Genomic DNA, 16,709 nt, shown 5'->3' on the forward strand with positions numbered 1-16,709 from the left:
GCGGTCGAGAGGAGAGTTCGTGGCGTACGCCAGCGATGGTGACGGATCTCGGTTATATGGGCTTTCCTGATCGTCTCATTGAGTCATTGTGAGTTTTCTCTGAGCTTCTCGTGTCGTGGTCATGCCTTGTGGAAAGTTGATTTTGAAGTACAGGTTTTAGACAGTAGCGGAAGAGCACTTTTTGACACTGACTGTCGTCTAGTAAGTTAATTCAAGTAAGAACTCGTCGATTCTTGCTACACATAATTCACACCACTCATATTATGTGTCTTATGTTTTTCACACAGTGTTGAATCATTATTCGAGAAGTGCTCTCTGGTTTTGTTGGAAATCATTTGCAATTTAGCAAGTGTTGTCATCGTAAGAGCAGAATTGTAACTACTACTATCGATCCTCTGTACAAAATAGACATCAATCTTTCCTCCATCAATACAGCTACCCATGTACAACATGATCTTCTTGGTGGTCTCCAAGAGACACCTTCAGGCCAGAAACTTCTTCTCAATCTTAGCCTTTTCATAGGCGGCCAGCTCCTCTGGTGTTGGTCGAACTTCAGGCCCGGAGTTTCTGATTGGCCCTTGATCTGGCAATCGGACAAGATGAAAAAGATGAACCTGCTTGGCCAAATTTTTGATCTCATAGCCGGCAACTTCGTAGAGACCGTCGTAGCGCATGCCTTCTGCGGGTCTGTAATCGTTTGCGCCTTGTGTAGTCATTTTGGCAGCTCGAAGGAGGCGGACCGGTTGGTGTGACTTTGAGTTCTCGATCAAGTGTTGCGTCGAGTCGGTGGGATGAGAAGGGTCGTCGGATTCGGTTCCGTAGTACCAGACCTCTCCGCCTTTGTCGATGTTCGGGTAGCTACCTCCGGACATTAGACAAGAGTAAGCTCCAACACCTGACTTGCCACAGATACCAGCAACAGTAGCACTGTGAGCACCATCCCTGACGGCACAGAGCTGTGTAGGCCACCACTGGCCATTACGAAGATGTCCGTTGCCGAAGAAGTTGCCATGTCTTCTGCCCGCGTACTTTGGGTCAAGACTGTCGACGGTGCTGTCCCTTCCAATCCTCGAGTTCTTCGCACGGCCTAATCTGATGCCACGGAAAAGACTAGGGTCGGTATCCTTCGACCACCACTTGATGTATAGCTCGGCGGCATCCTCCTTGAGATACCAGGGGTAATCCACAACGTCGAAGCGAAAGATAGCTGGCAAGCCTCGGTTGTTGTGGAGCAGGAATTTCTTGCGAATGGTCATAGCAGTAAGATCAAGGAAGAAAGCGCGATGGATACCTTCATTGATCATTTGGAAGTCAGCAGCGTTAGGGATGACATGCTTCAGGGCTTTCTCCTTGCATCTGTTCATCCCAGACTGTATCTTGTTCAGGTGTTCTTCGACAGCGGCAGGTACCCTGAGACTTTGAAGCTGTTCGCGCTTGATATCGCTGTACCACTTCGGAGGTGTGGGACTATCGACATCCGGATATTCAGCGCTCACAATTGAATCTTCAAAAGGCAGGGTCTCTCTGCGCCGAGGGACAAAAGAAATAGGAGCGACGGGAACTGAGGCCGAAGTTGACGCCACCACGGCTGGGGAAGGGGCATGTGGTTCAGCCATAGGAGCAGAGACAGGCAAAGCAGTCGTGACTATTGGTGAAGGTATCTTGGGGCTCAATGTGACTTGCTGAGACTGTTGCGACAGAGAGCGAGCTTCTTCGATCTTGGCCATGTTGACATTGCGCCACCAGGGAGAACCGTCAATCATAAGTTCGTCGGCCATGATCTATAAATCACGATGCCAGTACAGCTACTTGGTAGGTAGAGGTAACTACAGGTTGTGTTTGCAATAGGGAGAGAGAAGGAAGGTGCAATGAAGGTACGATGAACGGCTTACCATGGTTTGTGGTTGTTCGCGGGCGTGAGATTCAGGTCGTCATCGGAGAATCAAGCTAAGACGGAGGAGAAAATGAGTAATCGTTTGGGGGTGCAGTGTTTGATGAAGGAAGTAGCGATCGAACAAAACAATAAAATTGGACAAAGTCAGATCAAGATTATTGATTACCTTTGGGGTAATCGCAAGGTCTTCTGAGTCCCCAACGACCAGCACACCAGCAAAGATCAAGCGAGTCACCCGGCTATGCTGATTCTACTCTCGATATGCCGGGAGCAGGACTTTTGTCACGGTGCCTGTCTCGATGCCGACTCGTCGAGGTGGGCGCAGTATAGTGGGGTTTTGACTAATTGATATGACCTCACGTCGGGTGGAAGTGACTCCAGTAAAGACTAATGTGATATTCCCGGTGTTCAGTCTCGTGCTGTCCTTGATATGATGTATGATGGGAAAGTGAGCGGTGGTTCTGGTGGTTCTGGAGAATGGTCAGGGTCGTAGATGTTCTCGCCGTTGTCGGGGGATGCGGAGGTGAGAAGCAAATCGTTCAAACATGGAGCTGCCGTCGCAACCAGATCAGTCAATTGAATGCGTCCAAGTTTTGTAACCAACTTGTATCACAAGCATGACGAGCATTGACGACTTGTTCAAGAAGCCGTTCCTTCCCTCAGCCAACGGCGGTACGAAACGCAAATTCGAGGATCAAGATGCAGAAGCGGCATACAAGTCAGCCAAACTAGACGCGAGTGTCCAAGATGCGCCGGAGGACGAGGACGAAGACATGGAGGCCGGACCCGAGCTACCGCCAGACGAAGATGAGGATGAAGAAGGTCGCTTCTTCGGCGGTGGCACAAATCAGCACACCAACGCCGCACTGGACTTTGTGGATCGAGCAGACGACGGCGCAGACATCAAGGCAGAGAAGATAGATTCGGCATGGGTGCGCCGATTAGGCTTGAGTTTCGAGAAGAAGATCAGCAAGAACAGCGAATTGCGTGCCAAATACGAGAGCGATCCCTCAAAATTCGTGGCCAGTGAGGCCGACCTGGACGCCGAGATCAAGAGCCTGAGCATTCTGTCAGAACATCCGGAGCTGTACAAGGAGTTTGCAAAGATTGGCTGCTCAGCGAGCTTGGTCTCGCTACTGTCACATGAGAACACGGATATCGCCATCGATGCCATCGAGATCATCTCGGAGCTGCTGGATGACGATGTTGAAGCAGAGCAAGTGCAGTGGGACGCTTTGGTGTCAGCCATGCTCGAAGCCGACCTCATTGATCTCCTCCTCGCAAACCTCGACCGACTGGACGAGAACGTCGAAGCCGACCGAAGCGGCGTCTACCACTCCCTCTCCGTCCTCGAGGCCCTTTCCTCAAACTCCACCACCGCAGACACCATCGCCCAAGAGCCCATCCTCAAATACCTCCTTAAGCGCATCTCAGCCTCCGAAAAGTCCGTTTCACAGAACAAACAATACGCCGCCGAAGTCCTACAAGTCCTCTCACAAGCCTCCACAACCGTCCGCGATCGATTAATCCCTCTCGACGCCATCGACAAGATCCTACAACTGCTAGCCGCATACCGCAAACGAGACCCTGAACGAGACTCAACAGAAGAAGAATATGCCGAAGACCTCTTTGACACTTTGACCTGCCTCTCATATCCATCCTCTGGCAAGACTGCCTTCCTTGCTGCAGAAGGTGTAGAGCTTATGCTCCTCATGCTGAAAGAAGCCAAGTTCTCAAAGCCTCGCGCTTTGAAGGTACTAGATCATGCCATGTCAGGATCCTCAGGTCAACTTGTAGCGGAGAAGTTTGTGGATGCAGCAGGTTTGAAACCACTCTTTTCGACATTTATGAAGAAGAATTTGGAAGCTGCAAGTACGGAACACGTCCTCGGTATCTTCTCCGCCTTACTACGACTGTTACCGGGCGAGTCGTCTCATCGCATTCGACTACTCGCAAAGTTTGTGGAGAAGGAGTATGAGAAGCTCGATAAGCTGGTCAAGCTACGACACGAATATGCAGCAAAGGCGAGGAACACAGAAGACATTGACGCCGGAGCTGCTCTGTACTGTCTCAACACGCTGGACGTGGTTCTAAGTTGGCTCGTCGCTGAAGATGGCGGTGCAAGGAACAATATCATTGAAGGTCTAGCAGACAGAGATGAAGGCCTAGACACCCTCAAGAAGAGCTTACAGGAGCAACTCGAAGGCATCGATGCAGAGGAAGAAGGCAACATGGGTGAAATGCTCACAGCACTCATCGAGTGCCTATAAAGCCTGTATATTATGTAACATACGAACTACGAACCATTTACCAACACTCATCAGCTCATCACCTTGTCGCATTAGCAACTACCGCACACTCCGGATACCCAATATTACCCAACCAAGCACCAGAGTTGAACTCTGCGACAATCCTCGAAATCTGCCACTTTTGAGTCCCTACACCAAAGCCACCTCCTTGACCTTCAACTGCATGAACTACACTAGCGATACTGATACCCTGAACCGAATAAGGTGTTTGCGCAGACAACCAACGCAAGATCACAGTATCGCAAGTATGCCACAAATCGAGAATCTCAAAGGGAACAGGCGGTTGAGCTCCTTGGCCAGCGAGGAAATCTGCTTTGGAGGTAAAGGTCAAGGGACCAAGCTGTGGTTTCTTTTGTCAGACTTCTCCGTGCGAGTATATGAAGCCTGTCCTTACATCTTGAGGTTGCAATCCTGGCTCATGAATCAAAGTATTGACACTATCTGATTGATCTGTAAAGTTTGTGGTAAAGAGTTGGACTGCGAGAGCTTCGGTGTAGTTTGAAATTGTCAGGCCAAAACTCGTGGCGATGAGGGATGCGTCGGTGTCTGAGATGCATGTAGCATTGCCAGGATGTGTAGCATTCTTGGACTCATAAAGACGATGTCCTGGATGCTCATCGCTCGAGCGAGCTGTAGCGAGAGCCACTAGTGCTGCAACGATATAGCTACGCATCTTGATACAGATAGCAGGTGTACGGAAGAAGAAAGACACGGCGAATAGATTGAAGCAGAACAAAACGGGGTGGAACCTGCTTAATATACTCGTACTGTATACTTAGTTGTATAGTCGGACATGACTGGGATCATCAAGCTCAGCTGGTCAGTAATAGGTATGGGTACCTGACTTCTACAAGTACTGATCGATTTCCAGCGTCTAGCTATGGCGAGTGACATGCACGTCGGAAGAGAGAGAGGGGGGGTGCGATGATCAAGTAACCTGCATGACACGGTAAACTTTCAATTCTGTGCTTGTGAGAATATCTTCCGCATTGCAGGGACATGAGGATGTAGTAGAAGGTAGGAAGGAGGTGCGAAGTCCGCCCGAACAACCAACCATGAAGCTTGCCGAACAAACATCCGAAATAAGCAACGACGATCCACCCTAGCCACCACGACATCCATGATCGTCTTGATAGAAGTGGCTGTTATGCTGCCGGCATCCGTCATGCTCTTTGGTTGAGACATATACCCCTTCGGAGTTTTTGAGATGACGAAAACTTGATTGGGCAGATCACGCTCTGGAGTTGTGCAAGAGCAATCAATGCGCCTTGCGATGTGCGGATGAGGCATCAGCGAAAGAATATAGATTTGGACGAGGAGCAACTTCAGGACTCGTCCAAATCTCTGCCTGCGTCCGGGTAACCGCAAGCATGCATCTCACGAACGACACTCCACTGGATATATTGATTTTAGGTGGAGGCGTGGCGGGTCAGTAGCACCTCATCTTCACCAAACCAACAGACACTGATACCAACTCCCAGGCCTCACAGCTGCCATGGCTCTAGCTAAATTCTCACCTGCGTCTGCACCACCAAAAATCAGAGTCTATGAGATCCGTCCCAAACCTGGTGTAATCGGTGGAGCTGTAAACTTGACGCCCAATGCCCTGAGACTGCTCGATCGTCTAGGTGTACTGCCCATCATGCGCGAGAACAAGTATGGCATGGAAATCGATGCTATTGAGATCTTCAGCGTCTACGAACCTGTCCAATTGGGAGAGTCGAGCTTCAGAGGACCTGAAGGTAAAGGTCTTGGAGACCCACCATACAAGGTCAGCTCCACATTACGACATCACCCAGCAATCGTTCTAAATCTACATCCTAGGCATTAAGAGTCACTCGTGCAGATGTCATGAAAGCCCTCGTCGAAGCCGTCGAGAAATGCCCAAACGTCGAATTCACCTGTGGTAGAACAACCACGAAAATCGACGAAGATGCCGAAAAAGGCATTACCCTAACCTTCTCCGATGGTACCATAGCACATGGAGATATGCTAGTAGGCTGTGACGGTATCCACAGTGTCGCTCGCCTCAAACGCGTCGAACCCTCACGAAAAGAAGTCTACTCAGGCATCGCCAACGCTTTCGGTTTCGCCCCTCTAAACACATCAAACCCTCTACTCCAAAACCCCAGCCACTTGCACTTCCAAAAGACAGCCATAAACTTCGCTCGTCGCGGTATGATGCTATCCTCCTTTTACGAACCCACAAAAACATCAGTGTACGTAGGAGGCGTCCTCCAAGTCCCCGAGATGGAAAGCAGAGACGGCTGGAAAGTGCGCGGCGCAGATCAAGAAGCCACAAAACAGGACATGAGAGAGAGGTTCGCTACTGAGGATGCCGTGTTTGGGGATTTGAAGGCGTTGATTGATACGGCGGAGGATTGGTTCATGTGGCCGATTTTCAATTTGCCGCCGGGGGGAAGGTGGGCTACGGAGAGGACTATGCTGTTGGGTGATGCGGCACATGCTATGGCTCCTCAGGGCGAGGCGACTGGGATTGTGTTGGAGGATACGGTGCTCTTTGCGAGATGTGTGGCTAGACAGCAAGAGTTGGGGACTGGAAGTTTCAAAGATGCTTTCAGAGCCTATGAACGCCTACGTCGCGATCGCATCAATGCCGCTTTCAAAGAGTCCGGAGCCGTCGTCAAGACAGTCCAGGATGCCGGTTGGTTGGGTCACAAGATAAAATGCTTCATTGTGCCTTGGTTCTTGTGGTTTACCAGTGGGAAGAGGGAGCGGCATTTTACAGAGGATGTTACGACTTCTGATCTTGGGTTTTGAGTGGACTCTTCCATAGCTACCCATTCGATATATGGTTCATGATTTCTACAAATACACTTTCTCATGTTCTCAGGGTGCGCAGCCTCAAATCTAGAAATAGCTGTGTATTTACATCAGCTCAAACCCCAAATTCATCGACAATGGAGTAGAGAGGCAGGGCTGATACAGATAGATTTCACGGGTACCTGATCCACATATGTACGAAGACTCTCCCCCGATAGTGTCAGAATAAAATGTAGCTGTGGAGATGCAGTATCTTGTTCTGTTTGGGGAGTGTGATCTCGAGAAATGCTATCTGCAGGACTCTCCGCGTCCAAGTTGTTCAAGTAGAAGTGATTGTGCATTTCTACAGCTTGGTAGGAATGAAGAGCTGAAAATGGAGAACAGAGATCAAGTTTGAAATTTTAGGGACTTGAGGCATGAGTGGAACCATTCATGCTCACTTATCTTCAACTTCGTTGTCACCAATTGGTCAATTCGCTTTTCGGTGTGTAGCAGGTGTATGCAGACTCACTGTCTCACAATTGGATAAGATCTAGCTCGAATGTTTGGAGTGAATAGCTAGGATTTCTGTACGCCCCAAAGTTCGTCCCTGACTAACTTCACTGAATTGGTTACGTTTCGCGCTGGGTAGCACTTTCACTCACTCCTCCACTGGTTCATCGCAGACTTGGAAAGCAAGCTTGTACTTGTCCTCGTCATCCTTTTGTTCAAATTCAGCTCCCCAGGTCTGACCATGAATTCCGCCTTGAGTACGCTTTGCCTCGATCATCTTCTTTACTTCCCGAAATTCTCTCACATTCTTGAACCCCGTGATGACCACTCGCAGATTGCATTGGATATAATTGAGCAAGACCTCCAAGGCCAGAGATGCCTTTCGAGAGTGGCAGAATGAGCACCAGCAATCGGCGAGCGAGACCTCAAGCAACGTCAAATTTAGATAAGACAGCAGTTCCACTGTGTCCTTCCAGGTGTCGAATATCTCATCCTCGAAGGCGTCGTCATCGTAGCCACACTTGAAGGCCTCGCGCAACTCCGTCATACCGCTGTACATACTGAAGGTGATACTCAAAGACTTGAGGTTTGTGAATCCAGACCGAGTGACAAGAGACGATCGGCGCGTGCGCCAGCTCCAGAATCCAGCTCCACGGTCATACGGGAGAACAAACGTGTTCTTTGCAAAGTACAAAGGCGCTGCTTTGTTGAAACCCTGTCGGCAGACTTGGAGGAGCTGATTCTGCGGCTTTTGGTAGTTGAAGCGTTCATCTGTGCGATTGTCTTCGTATTTCTGTGAACCAGGGAAGATCTTGCCGACGACAAGGCGATAACGATAGATCTGGTTGCGGATTTCGGCGGGCAGTTGGACTAATCTCAAACGCTGAGGCTTGTAGGAAGGTATGATAGGACCAATGCGAGCTCTCATGAGATCTTGAGTACGTAAGAACTCAGTGACTGCTGCACCAGGCGTGGGCACAGGGTCGGATGGTGTGATCAGGCAGTTGACGACACTCTTGATGCGTTCAAGCTGCTCCGGAGTGAACTCCTGATTGGCGACTGCGGTGACAGCAGAGGCGACGGGGCCAATAATCTGGTTGTTGGTAGACATTTTGCTGGTTTGATCAACTCGCTGTGCATTGTCAGACCAGCGATACACGTTTGGCCTTGTAAAGAGAGACTTACAGTATTACAAAATCGATGTTGTGGTTGGTAGTGTAGTTGTTGCCGCACAGATTGGACGACAGACGTTGGCGTATTTGAAGAGTGGATAGTGGTGCCGAAGAGTTCGAGAAGACTTTATTGGCGTGAAAGGTCGGGTCGATCGTGTGAAAGTGTGGGAAGAGGTTCACCTTTGGTGAGGGTACTTTAAACACGCTCGACTGCTGGTTTTATCGACTTCTGTGTGTGTGAGAAATGATTTCAAGCTTACCTGGCGATGTGCTCACGTTCTGGGAGCTAGGCCTCGGAGGCATGTATAAGAGAAAGAGATACGTTTTGACGACAGATAACAAAATTTGGCTTGTTCGAGGCACAATTGCAAGTCGAGGAAGATGCGAGGCGCCTAATTTGGTGCCTGGTCGTTGATCAACAATGCGAAATCACGGTGAAGCTCGAGTCTGCGCGCACTGAAGCAGAATGATAGCTCTTGCTTGGAGGCCACTCGCATTGACTTGATATACTCTCATGCGAGTCGGACTTGCTATCAATTTCACGTTAGCTTTTAGGCACATAAACATCAAGCAGAACAGCGAAGATAGATGATAGGTGGTGAAATGGAATCTAATGATTTCAATTGACTGTTGGGCGCCCATCCCCAAATTTCACCCGCGCCACTCTCCCACACGCAACGACCCAAGAGAAAGCTTAGACTGTCGAGGTACCGTGCAAAGGAGAGGATAATAGACTCGGGGGGTTTAGAAAACAAGAAAGTCGACTTGAGAGGATAAAAGAAAAAAGAAAAAGAACCATCTCTCCTTGGCCCGCCCCATGATCGAGTTCTGTTAGAAAGAGACAACACCTGGGTTTGACTGTTCACATTTGCCATGATCGCGTGATCCACCATTTTCATTCAAATGGAAGGAATTTGGGTATGGTTGACTGCGATTACTCGGATGCCTTGGTCTCCTCAGTGGCAGCAGGCGCCTCGGCGGACTCCTTGGCCTCAGGAGCGTCACCCGAAGGCTCGGTCTCGGACGAAGTCCAGAGGGTCTGTTGAGGTGAATTAGCAAATGCTGTGTGAACGAGCCGAATATCAAGGATCACTCACCAAGTTATCACGGAGGAGCTGCATGATGAGGGTGGAGTCCTTGTAGCTCTCCTCGCTGAGGGTATCGAGCTCGGCGATGGCATCGTCGAAGGCAGCCTTGGCGAGGTGGCAAGCCTTGTCGGGGGAGTTCAGAATCTCGTAGTAGAAGACGGAGAAGTTCAGAGCAAGTCCCAGGCGGATGGGGTGGGTGGGAGCGAGGTCGGTCTGGGCAACCTCGGTGGCGTTCTGGTAGGCCTCGAGCGACTTGTCGGCAGAGGTCTTGCGCTTGTCACCGAGAGCGAACTCGGCGAGGTAACGGTGGTAGTCACCCTTCCTGTGAGACGCATTAGTAGTGCGACTTCAAAGAAGAGTAGCCTGGAGGCACGAACATCTTGTGGTAGAAGACCTTAGACTCGCCGCTCTGGGCAGAGGGGATGAGGTGCTTGTCAAGAACGGCAAGGATGTCCTCGCAGATCTGGGCGAGCTCGGCCTCGATCTTCTGGCGGTACTCCTTGATGAGGGTAACCTGCTGCTCGTTGCCCTTGGACTCCTCCTTTTGCTCGATGGAGGTGACGATTCTCCAGGATGCACGGCGAGCACCAATGACGTTCTTGTAGGCGACGGAAAGGAGGTTTCTCTCCTCAACAGAGAGCTCCTGGTCGGCAGAAGCGACATTCTTCATGTTCTCGACCATCTCTGCACCGGAGTCAGCTTTGCGCATGCCAACAATGATGGATCGTAGACTTACCCTCGTAGCGCTCGGCCTGCTCGGCGAGCTTGGCCAGGTAGACAGAATCCTCGTAACCCATCTTTGATGATTTATGATCTGAAGTCTGGTGGGGTACGGTGTTAGCACTTCTGATGGGAATGGATCTCAACATTGTCGAGGTGTGTGTGTATGTGTGTGTAGAGTAAGGTTGTAAACAAAAGCGGTGGTTGAGGTGAGTGACGAGCGAGCCAGGGGCGGTGTGAAAGTGAGCTGATTGAGAGATCGTGGGCCTGTAACGAGTTGTCGCGGGCAAACGTAGTGGCAGATCGCGAGAGATGAGAAAGTGCGATTAACACGTGCGGGATCGTGATAAGGGCAGTCGCGACGCTGGTGAAAGCTCTGAAGGGTCGGAGGCAGGCGGGTATTGCGATGAGCGCATTAGCCAGAACAGCTCCTGGCTGGCGCCTTCCTCAGTCCGAGGCATTCTTTGTCGCGAGGTCATCGGAAGCAGCTGTCGAAAGAGCTTGTAATTCGCAATGTCGTTGTTTCCCGATATGTTTGCCCAGCCACGCGTCCATCAAGCACTCTGACAGAAGGGGGACCTCCGTGTTCGCAAGCACCATGGCTCGATGTGTATGTGGGCAAGGTATGGATGGTGGGATTTCTTACCTTTAGGGAAAGTGTGTAGGGGTGGAGAAGGTTGATTGATGGCGGAAGAGAGATAAAGTGGTGCTGTATGTGGAGGAAACAAGTCGAGGGGCAGTTGTGATGGGCGAAGTTGGGGAGGAGCGGTTGTCAACCCGGCCGAAATGACGTGAGCCAATCACCGCTCGAGAACTGGAACTTTCCACTTGCTCAGGCGCCATCCCGCACAAACCAGACACGTCTTTGTTCTCCATTGGGTATCCATCAAAAGGGCTATCTCAATTCAGAAGACCTATGTTGTTTGCTTGCTATCTTATGATTCTCGGCCAGCTTGTTCTGGGCAGTACACGCGTCTCGGTAACTGCAATCGAACTGCGAGAGTTATGAGACACGTCAATGATCGACGCATAAACACGCGCATTTTGTTTACAGACACGATTCAACTTCTACCGACTTCAGACCCCTGGCTCAGGAGTATCTGCCTGAGAGATAGATGATTCATGCCAAGAATATCTTTTCCTCATTCTCCAGATAGTCATCACAGTCTTGTGGTGCGGTGAGATGGTCACGAGATGGGTTCGTTCCGTGGCCAGCCGTTGAGATCCACTTCTAGACCTGTCATGCGTCGTGCATTCTTCCTGAGGCTCACTCACCAACTCATCAATTGCCCGACAAGAATCTCATATCGACACGACCGCAAGAGCTAAACCGATCCTACATTTGATATAATGCTGTGATGCCTTGATCCGATATATACTGCATCTGTCCCTCCCTAGTGCCCCAAAGCAAGCTTGTGGCCAGCAAACGCCTTTAACCGATGCCCCAAATATGTACATGCTTGGATAGAAATGTCCATCGCGAATCATAGCTCAATCTGAATCAAGAGCGAGTTTCACCAACTAATTAACCTCCATACCTTCTTCGTCATCTTCGTCAGCGACTTCTTCCATCAAACCGCTCTCTGAGTTCATTCTTCGCTTTCTGCCTTCAGGCCAATTGCTGAGAGTGCTGAGCCTTGCGCCTCCGAGTGCGCCGACAGCTTCAAGCTCATCTCCACCGACAACGCGGCCTTCTGCATCCACTTCCTCACAGAGCTCAAGCATGGCAGCGCGCGACAGTCGTCGGAAGCCCTCAGTACGTACAACGCGACCCCAGTGAGTCATGCAGAAGCTGGCTGCCCGACGCTTGAGCCAAGATTCTTGAGCAACGCTTGCGCAATCAAATATGAGAGCAGCGTGTTGGATGTCGAGCTCGCGAACCAATCTTGCGACACAAAGGTGGTGTAGGCGAGGCATGTCATAGATGTTGCTCATGACAAGCATGCCTGCCACGTCTTCGAGACTGGGTGATGGTGAAGCAGAGTACGTGACGGATGATGGGGCGATAGAGTCAGTGTAGAGGTAATAGAGGAAGGCGCGCACTGCAGCATACGGCTCAGGTATGTGCATCTTCTTCGTGTGAAACTCCGACATCTGAGCACTGTAGAGACGAGCAAAGTGTGGCCAACGTGCTGAAAGGATGAAGCGATGGACGTGGATGGGCTGAGACGCATTTGCTGGCTTCTCCTGTGATCTCACACTTTCTCCGTCATAGTCCTGGTCGTAGTCGTCGTCTGGGTTAGCTGTGATGATGAAATCGGCACCAGAGCCCTGCTCCGAAGGCACATCAAACGTGCGGGCGAGATCAGCGCCAATAGCAGAGAGGTGCGAAGAGAGCCGGTTATCGGAAGTCGGGGTCTCCTGGATGGATCTGGACTCCAGAGTGAGCTTGTTGCCTAGGAGGCCAAGTTTTCTGAGGTCGAGGTGAAGTACATCACTGAGATATTCCTCGGCATCGGGTGCGTTCCTGGGAAGCGAGTTCGGGCATCCAAGCAACCAAGCATGCGTGCCGTCCGAATCGAGACAGCAGTAATGCCAGCGGTAGTTTGGGTTGAATATGTCCTTTCCGTCAGCTAGCTTTTGCCAACGCAGAGAGTCCAAGTCAAAGGCTGACAGGCTTGTCTCAGATGCGGACATGAGTGTTGCTGGCGTGACAAAGTCGAGCAAGCAGGCGGAAGAGAAAACATGGAAATGATATCCTACATTCTGTACGGGAAGGTTGGGGTTTGAGATGAAACGGAGAGAAGAGATGGAGCCTGGCGCAATGGGCGGGTTACGCTGGACCATGTAGCCGGGATTTACCTGCACGCTGCTTGAATTTGCAGCGTAGGCTCCAGTGGGGCCTGCCTGTGTAGCGATTGACGTAGAGGAGTACATGGATGATCTAGACATGTCATCACCGGGGGCAGCGCCTTCAAAAGCAGGGATGCCCTTCAAGTCGAGCCACCAGATGTCGCTCGTACGCTCCATGTCCTCGGTCATGCCTCCCGACACCCAGAGCCTGTCGCGCCAGATCCATGTTGAATGGTCGTATCTGGGTACAAACTTCCAGGGTCGCGACCATGTCCAGGTTTTGAGGTCAAGATAGCAAATATCATCAAGTACAGCATTATCCTGGCCAGTCATGCCACCACTGACAAAAAGTTTGTCTTCGTGAATGACAGCTGAGTGTCTTGCTCTTCCACGCGGGGGAACACCTTGGACTTCGGGTGAGGTCCAGTGGGCAGTTTTGAGGTCAAAGATGATAACGTCGGCAAGGTGGGAGCGGTGTTCGTTTTCTCCACCGAATACAAGGAGTTTCTCGTTCTGCCAGAGACAAGCAGTGTGACCTGTTTCGGGCATCAGTACAAGCAAGGGATGTCGGACAGGGTACTGCACTCACCCATACGCACGCCAGGAATGTCACCGTAGTTGTCGACCAGACTCCATTGCTTGGCCTGCAGATCCAGTCTGAGAACGTGATTGTAGACTTCGTCCGTGTATTGGTCGAAGCCGCCGAAAGCGTAGATCTGGTCATTGCCGACATATGTAACGGAAGCATTTACAAGACACGCAGGCCTCTGGCCCACAGTGGTCATGATAGTAGGCATGTATGTGTCGTGGTTGCGGCGACGCGACGAGTAGGTACGGCTTGATCTGGGAGAGGTAGACATGACATAGGTGTTGTTGGAACCGGTAGACAAACGCGACGAAGGCGGCAACGAAGCAGCCGAGAGATTCGAGTGTGAAGAAGCCATATCGTCGTCGACTATCGCATTCTCGTTGTTCGGCCTTCGCTACTAGCTTCCGAATGCTTCTGCGACCGGCACAAAGCAGTTGTGTTCAGAGGAGACTATGCACAGCACAAGGCCTGTCTTGCCGCAAGTGACGTGCCAGACGCGGATCCCCTATGGTAGATTGGGTGAACAGACTTGGGTAAATTTAGTCTGTCGTCGTCCCTGCAACGAGCAAACTTCGCGTCGTCGGCCGTCTCGCCTTTAACGCCGGCCGGGCCTTCGTGACGACGCCCAGCCCCCGTCGTTGCTGTGCCAACTTTGTTTGCACTTGTAAGCAGACAGCCATAAAGGGCAGCTCTCCCTCGACCATCCTCGACACTTCTCACCTCAAACCACAAACCCAAAAACAGCATTACCAGCATCTCCAAGCTTCCTGAGAAGCGCCTCTTATTCTCCTCTTACCTCCCCACCATCCACGACGACTGCAAGGTATCTGCAAACATACTAACGGAGCTCTTAATTGAGACATCTGTACGCGACTCACCCCCCCACACCATCACGCGTCTATCTCTTATCTAACGGCTTATGCAGACAGCACCACATCCACATTAACAGCAACCTCACATACTTCGCGGCAGATATGGCTAGCCCTTCGGTCATGACGCCCATCAAGCGTCGTGATGGTCTCTTCTCTACCCGTTTCGCCGGTGGCCGCGCCCCCTTGACCCCTTCACCTCAGACTCCCAAGCAGCACAACATTGTTCTCGACAACTCAGAGTCGATCCACCGTGGCAACCTCTTCCCCCGCTTCTCGCGCTCCATCTCAAAGACCAATGTTCGTGATTCGCCAAAGTCAAACATCGCCAGACACGTCTCAAACAACTCTCCTCGCCGTCTTGAACTCGGTGTCAGCGACTGGAACTTGACCGGTACCGGTCTTGCAACCTCCAGCAAGGCCACTCCTTCAAGAACTCGCAACCTCAAGACTGTCAAGACTGGCAAGACCAAGATCAGCTACACCTCCGCCGACCGCTTCATCCCCAGCCGCACCAACTCGGATGCCATTACCAACTCTGGTGTCAACAAGATCGAGAAGAAAGAGCACTCTCGTTCAAAGTCTTCCACCGAGTCTGTCCTCGCTGGCGCTGCCTCTGCTTCTTCTGCCTTTGATCTCGGAAGACGCTCGACCCACGATGATGAGATTGATGCTGCCCTCGGTCTCGATGGCTTGAACCTCGATGACGACGAAGAGGAGAAGAGCTACAACAAGCCTTCGCCCAAGACTGCCGCCTACCAGGACGAGATCGCCAAGGCCTGCGACATCTCACTTGGTCAGAGAATCCTTGCCTTCAAGCCCGCCGCTCCCGAGTCTTCCAGACCCATCGACCTGCGCTCGCAGTACAACCGTCCTCTCAAGCCCGCAGCCTCCGCCACTCAGTTCCGTCGTCGTGTCGCGACCGCCCCTGAGCGCGTTCTTGACGCTCCTGGCCTTGTCGATGACTACTACCTCAACCTTCTTGACTGGTCGTCTGGCAATCAGGTCGCCATTGGCCTTGAGCGTTCCGTTTACGTTTGGTCCGCCGAGTCCGGTGAGGTCAACTCTCTTCTCGAGTGCCCTGCCGATACCTACATCTCGTCTGTCAAGTGGAGTCAAGATGGTGCCTATGTCGCTGCTGGTCTCGGCACGGGTGAGGTCCAGATCTGGGACGTCGAAGAGGGCTCCAAGCTCCGCAGCATGTTCGGCCACGACACTCGCGTTGGCGTCATGGGCTGGAACAAGCACCTTCTCTCCACCGGTGCCCGTTCTGGTCTCGTCTACAACCACGATGTCCGCATCGCCCAGCACAAGGTTGCTGAGCTCGTCTCCCACACTGGTGAGGTCTGCGGTCTCGAATGGCGCCCTGATGGTGCTCAGCTCGCTACTGGCGGCAACGACAACCTTGTCAGCATCTGGGATGCTCGTTCCCTCAACGCTCCCAAGTTCCAGAAGACCAACCACAAGGCCGCTGTCAAGGCCCTTGCCTGGTGCCCTTGGCAATCCAACCTCCTCGCCACCGGTGGTGGCTCCCACGATCGTATGATCCACTTCTGGAACACTACCTCTGGTGCTCGTACCAACAGCATCGACACTGGCAGCCAGGTCACCTCCCTCAAGTGGAGCACCTCGTACAAGGAGCTCGTCAGCTCTTCTGGCTTCCCCGACAACTCTCTGAGCATCTGGTCTTACCCCACCCTTGTCAAGAATGTCGAAATTCCTGCTCACGAATCCCGTGTCCTGCACTCTTGCCTGTCTCCTGACGGTCAGATGCTCGCCACTGCTGCTGCCGACGAGTCGCTCAAGTTCTGGAAGGTCTTCGAGAAGAAGGCCGGTGCCTCTTCAGCTGGTGCATCGGGCGCTGCTTCGGCCAAGGCATCCCTCACCAAGACCACCACCATCAGATAAGCTGTCTGTTGTGTTGAACATGACAAGATCATGACCTTCTTCCTTTTTCTTACTCGTAGGAATAAAAGGTCAGAGTAAGTTTTGGATACGC

The 16,709-nt window shown here is 51.6% G+C and overlaps 8 protein-coding genes across 8 annotated transcripts; 3 read left to right on the plus strand and 5 right to left on the minus strand.

The window, feature by feature from the left end:
* Positions 1-482: 482 nt before the first annotated feature.
* On the minus strand, positions 483-1,727 carry AUEXF2481DRAFT_26970 (uncharacterized protein; the record flags this gene model as incomplete). The annotated part of the gene is made up of 1 exon (XM_013491327.1): positions 483-1,727. The coding sequence occupies one exon, from the start codon at positions 1,725-1,727 to the stop codon at positions 483-485; it is 1,245 nt and encodes a 414-aa protein (XP_013346781.1).
* A 784-nt stretch (positions 1,728-2,511) lies between these two features.
* Positions 2,512-4,164, plus strand: AUEXF2481DRAFT_2538 (uncharacterized protein; the record flags this gene model as incomplete). Its single annotated transcript, XM_013491234.1, has 1 exon — positions 2,512-4,164. The coding sequence occupies one exon, from the start codon at positions 2,512-2,514 to the stop codon at positions 4,162-4,164; it is 1,653 nt and encodes a 550-aa protein (XP_013346688.1).
* Positions 4,165-4,222: 58 nt separating this feature from the next.
* Positions 4,223-4,876, minus strand: AUEXF2481DRAFT_2539 (uncharacterized protein; the record flags this gene model as incomplete). The annotated part of the gene is made up of 2 exons (XM_013491235.1): positions 4,223-4,543; positions 4,598-4,876. The coding sequence occupies 2 exons, from the start codon at positions 4,874-4,876 to the stop codon at positions 4,223-4,225; spliced, it is 600 nt and encodes a 199-aa protein (XP_013346689.1).
* A 438-nt stretch (positions 4,877-5,314) lies between these two features.
* Positions 5,315-7,231, plus strand: AUEXF2481DRAFT_37139 (uncharacterized protein). Its single transcript, XM_013491451.1, has 3 exons — positions 5,315-5,631; positions 5,685-5,974; positions 6,028-7,231. The coding sequence occupies exons 1-3, from the start codon at positions 5,574-5,576 to the stop codon at positions 6,982-6,984; spliced, it is 1,305 nt and encodes a 434-aa protein (XP_013346905.1). The 5' UTR covers positions 5,315-5,573; the 3' UTR covers positions 6,985-7,231.
* Positions 7,232-7,575: 344 nt separating this feature from the next.
* On the minus strand, positions 7,576-9,039 carry AUEXF2481DRAFT_497273 (uncharacterized protein). The gene is made up of 2 exons (XM_013491660.1): positions 8,665-9,039; positions 7,576-8,611 (listed from the first exon to the last, which is right to left on the minus strand). Exon 2 carries the CDS (start codon positions 8,588-8,590, stop codon positions 7,628-7,630), a length of 963 nt encoding a protein of 320 aa, XP_013347114.1. The 5' UTR covers positions 8,591-8,611; positions 8,665-9,039; the 3' UTR covers positions 7,576-7,627.
* A 546-nt stretch (positions 9,040-9,585) lies between these two features.
* AUEXF2481DRAFT_26975 (uncharacterized protein) lies at positions 9,586-10,536 on the minus strand (the record flags this gene model as incomplete). The annotated part of the gene is made up of 4 exons (XM_013491328.1): positions 9,586-9,690; positions 9,749-10,061; positions 10,117-10,423; positions 10,476-10,536. The coding sequence occupies 4 exons, from the start codon at positions 10,534-10,536 to the stop codon at positions 9,586-9,588; spliced, it is 786 nt and encodes a 261-aa protein (XP_013346782.1).
* Positions 10,537-11,980: 1,444 nt separating this feature from the next.
* On the minus strand, positions 11,981-14,196 carry AUEXF2481DRAFT_26976 (uncharacterized protein; the record flags this gene model as incomplete). The annotated part of the gene is made up of 2 exons (XM_013491329.1): positions 11,981-13,788; positions 13,842-14,196. 2 exons carry the CDS (start codon positions 14,194-14,196, stop codon positions 11,981-11,983), a joined length of 2,163 nt encoding a protein of 720 aa, XP_013346783.1.
* Positions 14,197-14,815: 619 nt separating this feature from the next.
* Positions 14,816-16,618, plus strand: AUEXF2481DRAFT_2543 (uncharacterized protein; the record flags this gene model as incomplete). Its single annotated transcript, XM_013491236.1, has 1 exon — positions 14,816-16,618. The coding sequence occupies one exon, from the start codon at positions 14,816-14,818 to the stop codon at positions 16,616-16,618; it is 1,803 nt and encodes a 600-aa protein (XP_013346690.1).
* Positions 16,619-16,709: the final 91 nt, after the last annotated feature.

The sequence above is a fragment of the Aureobasidium subglaciale genome (assembly GCF_000721755.1).
Source record: "Aureobasidium subglaciale EXF-2481 unplaced genomic scaffold scaffold_3, whole genome shotgun sequence".
Lineage (NCBI taxonomy): Eukaryota > Fungi > Ascomycota > Dothideomycetes > Dothideales > Saccotheciaceae > Aureobasidium > Aureobasidium subglaciale.

Coding starts and splice junctions, on each gene's coding strand:
- AUEXF2481DRAFT_37139 (XM_013491451.1), top strand. CDS start 5,574: ATGCATCTCACGAACGACACTCCACTGGATATATTGATTTTAGGTGGA. Junction 5,632..5,684: donor TTTAGGTGGAGGCGTGGCGG/GTCAGTAGCACC, acceptor ACCAACTCCCAG/GCCTCACAGCTGCCATGGCT. Junction 5,975..6,027: donor TTGGAGACCCACCATACAAG/GTCAGCTCCACA, acceptor TCTACATCCTAG/GCATTAAGAGTCACTCGTGC.
- AUEXF2481DRAFT_497273 (XM_013491660.1), bottom strand. CDS start 8,590: ATGTCTACCAACAACCAGATTATTGGCCCCGTCGCCTCTGCTGTCACC.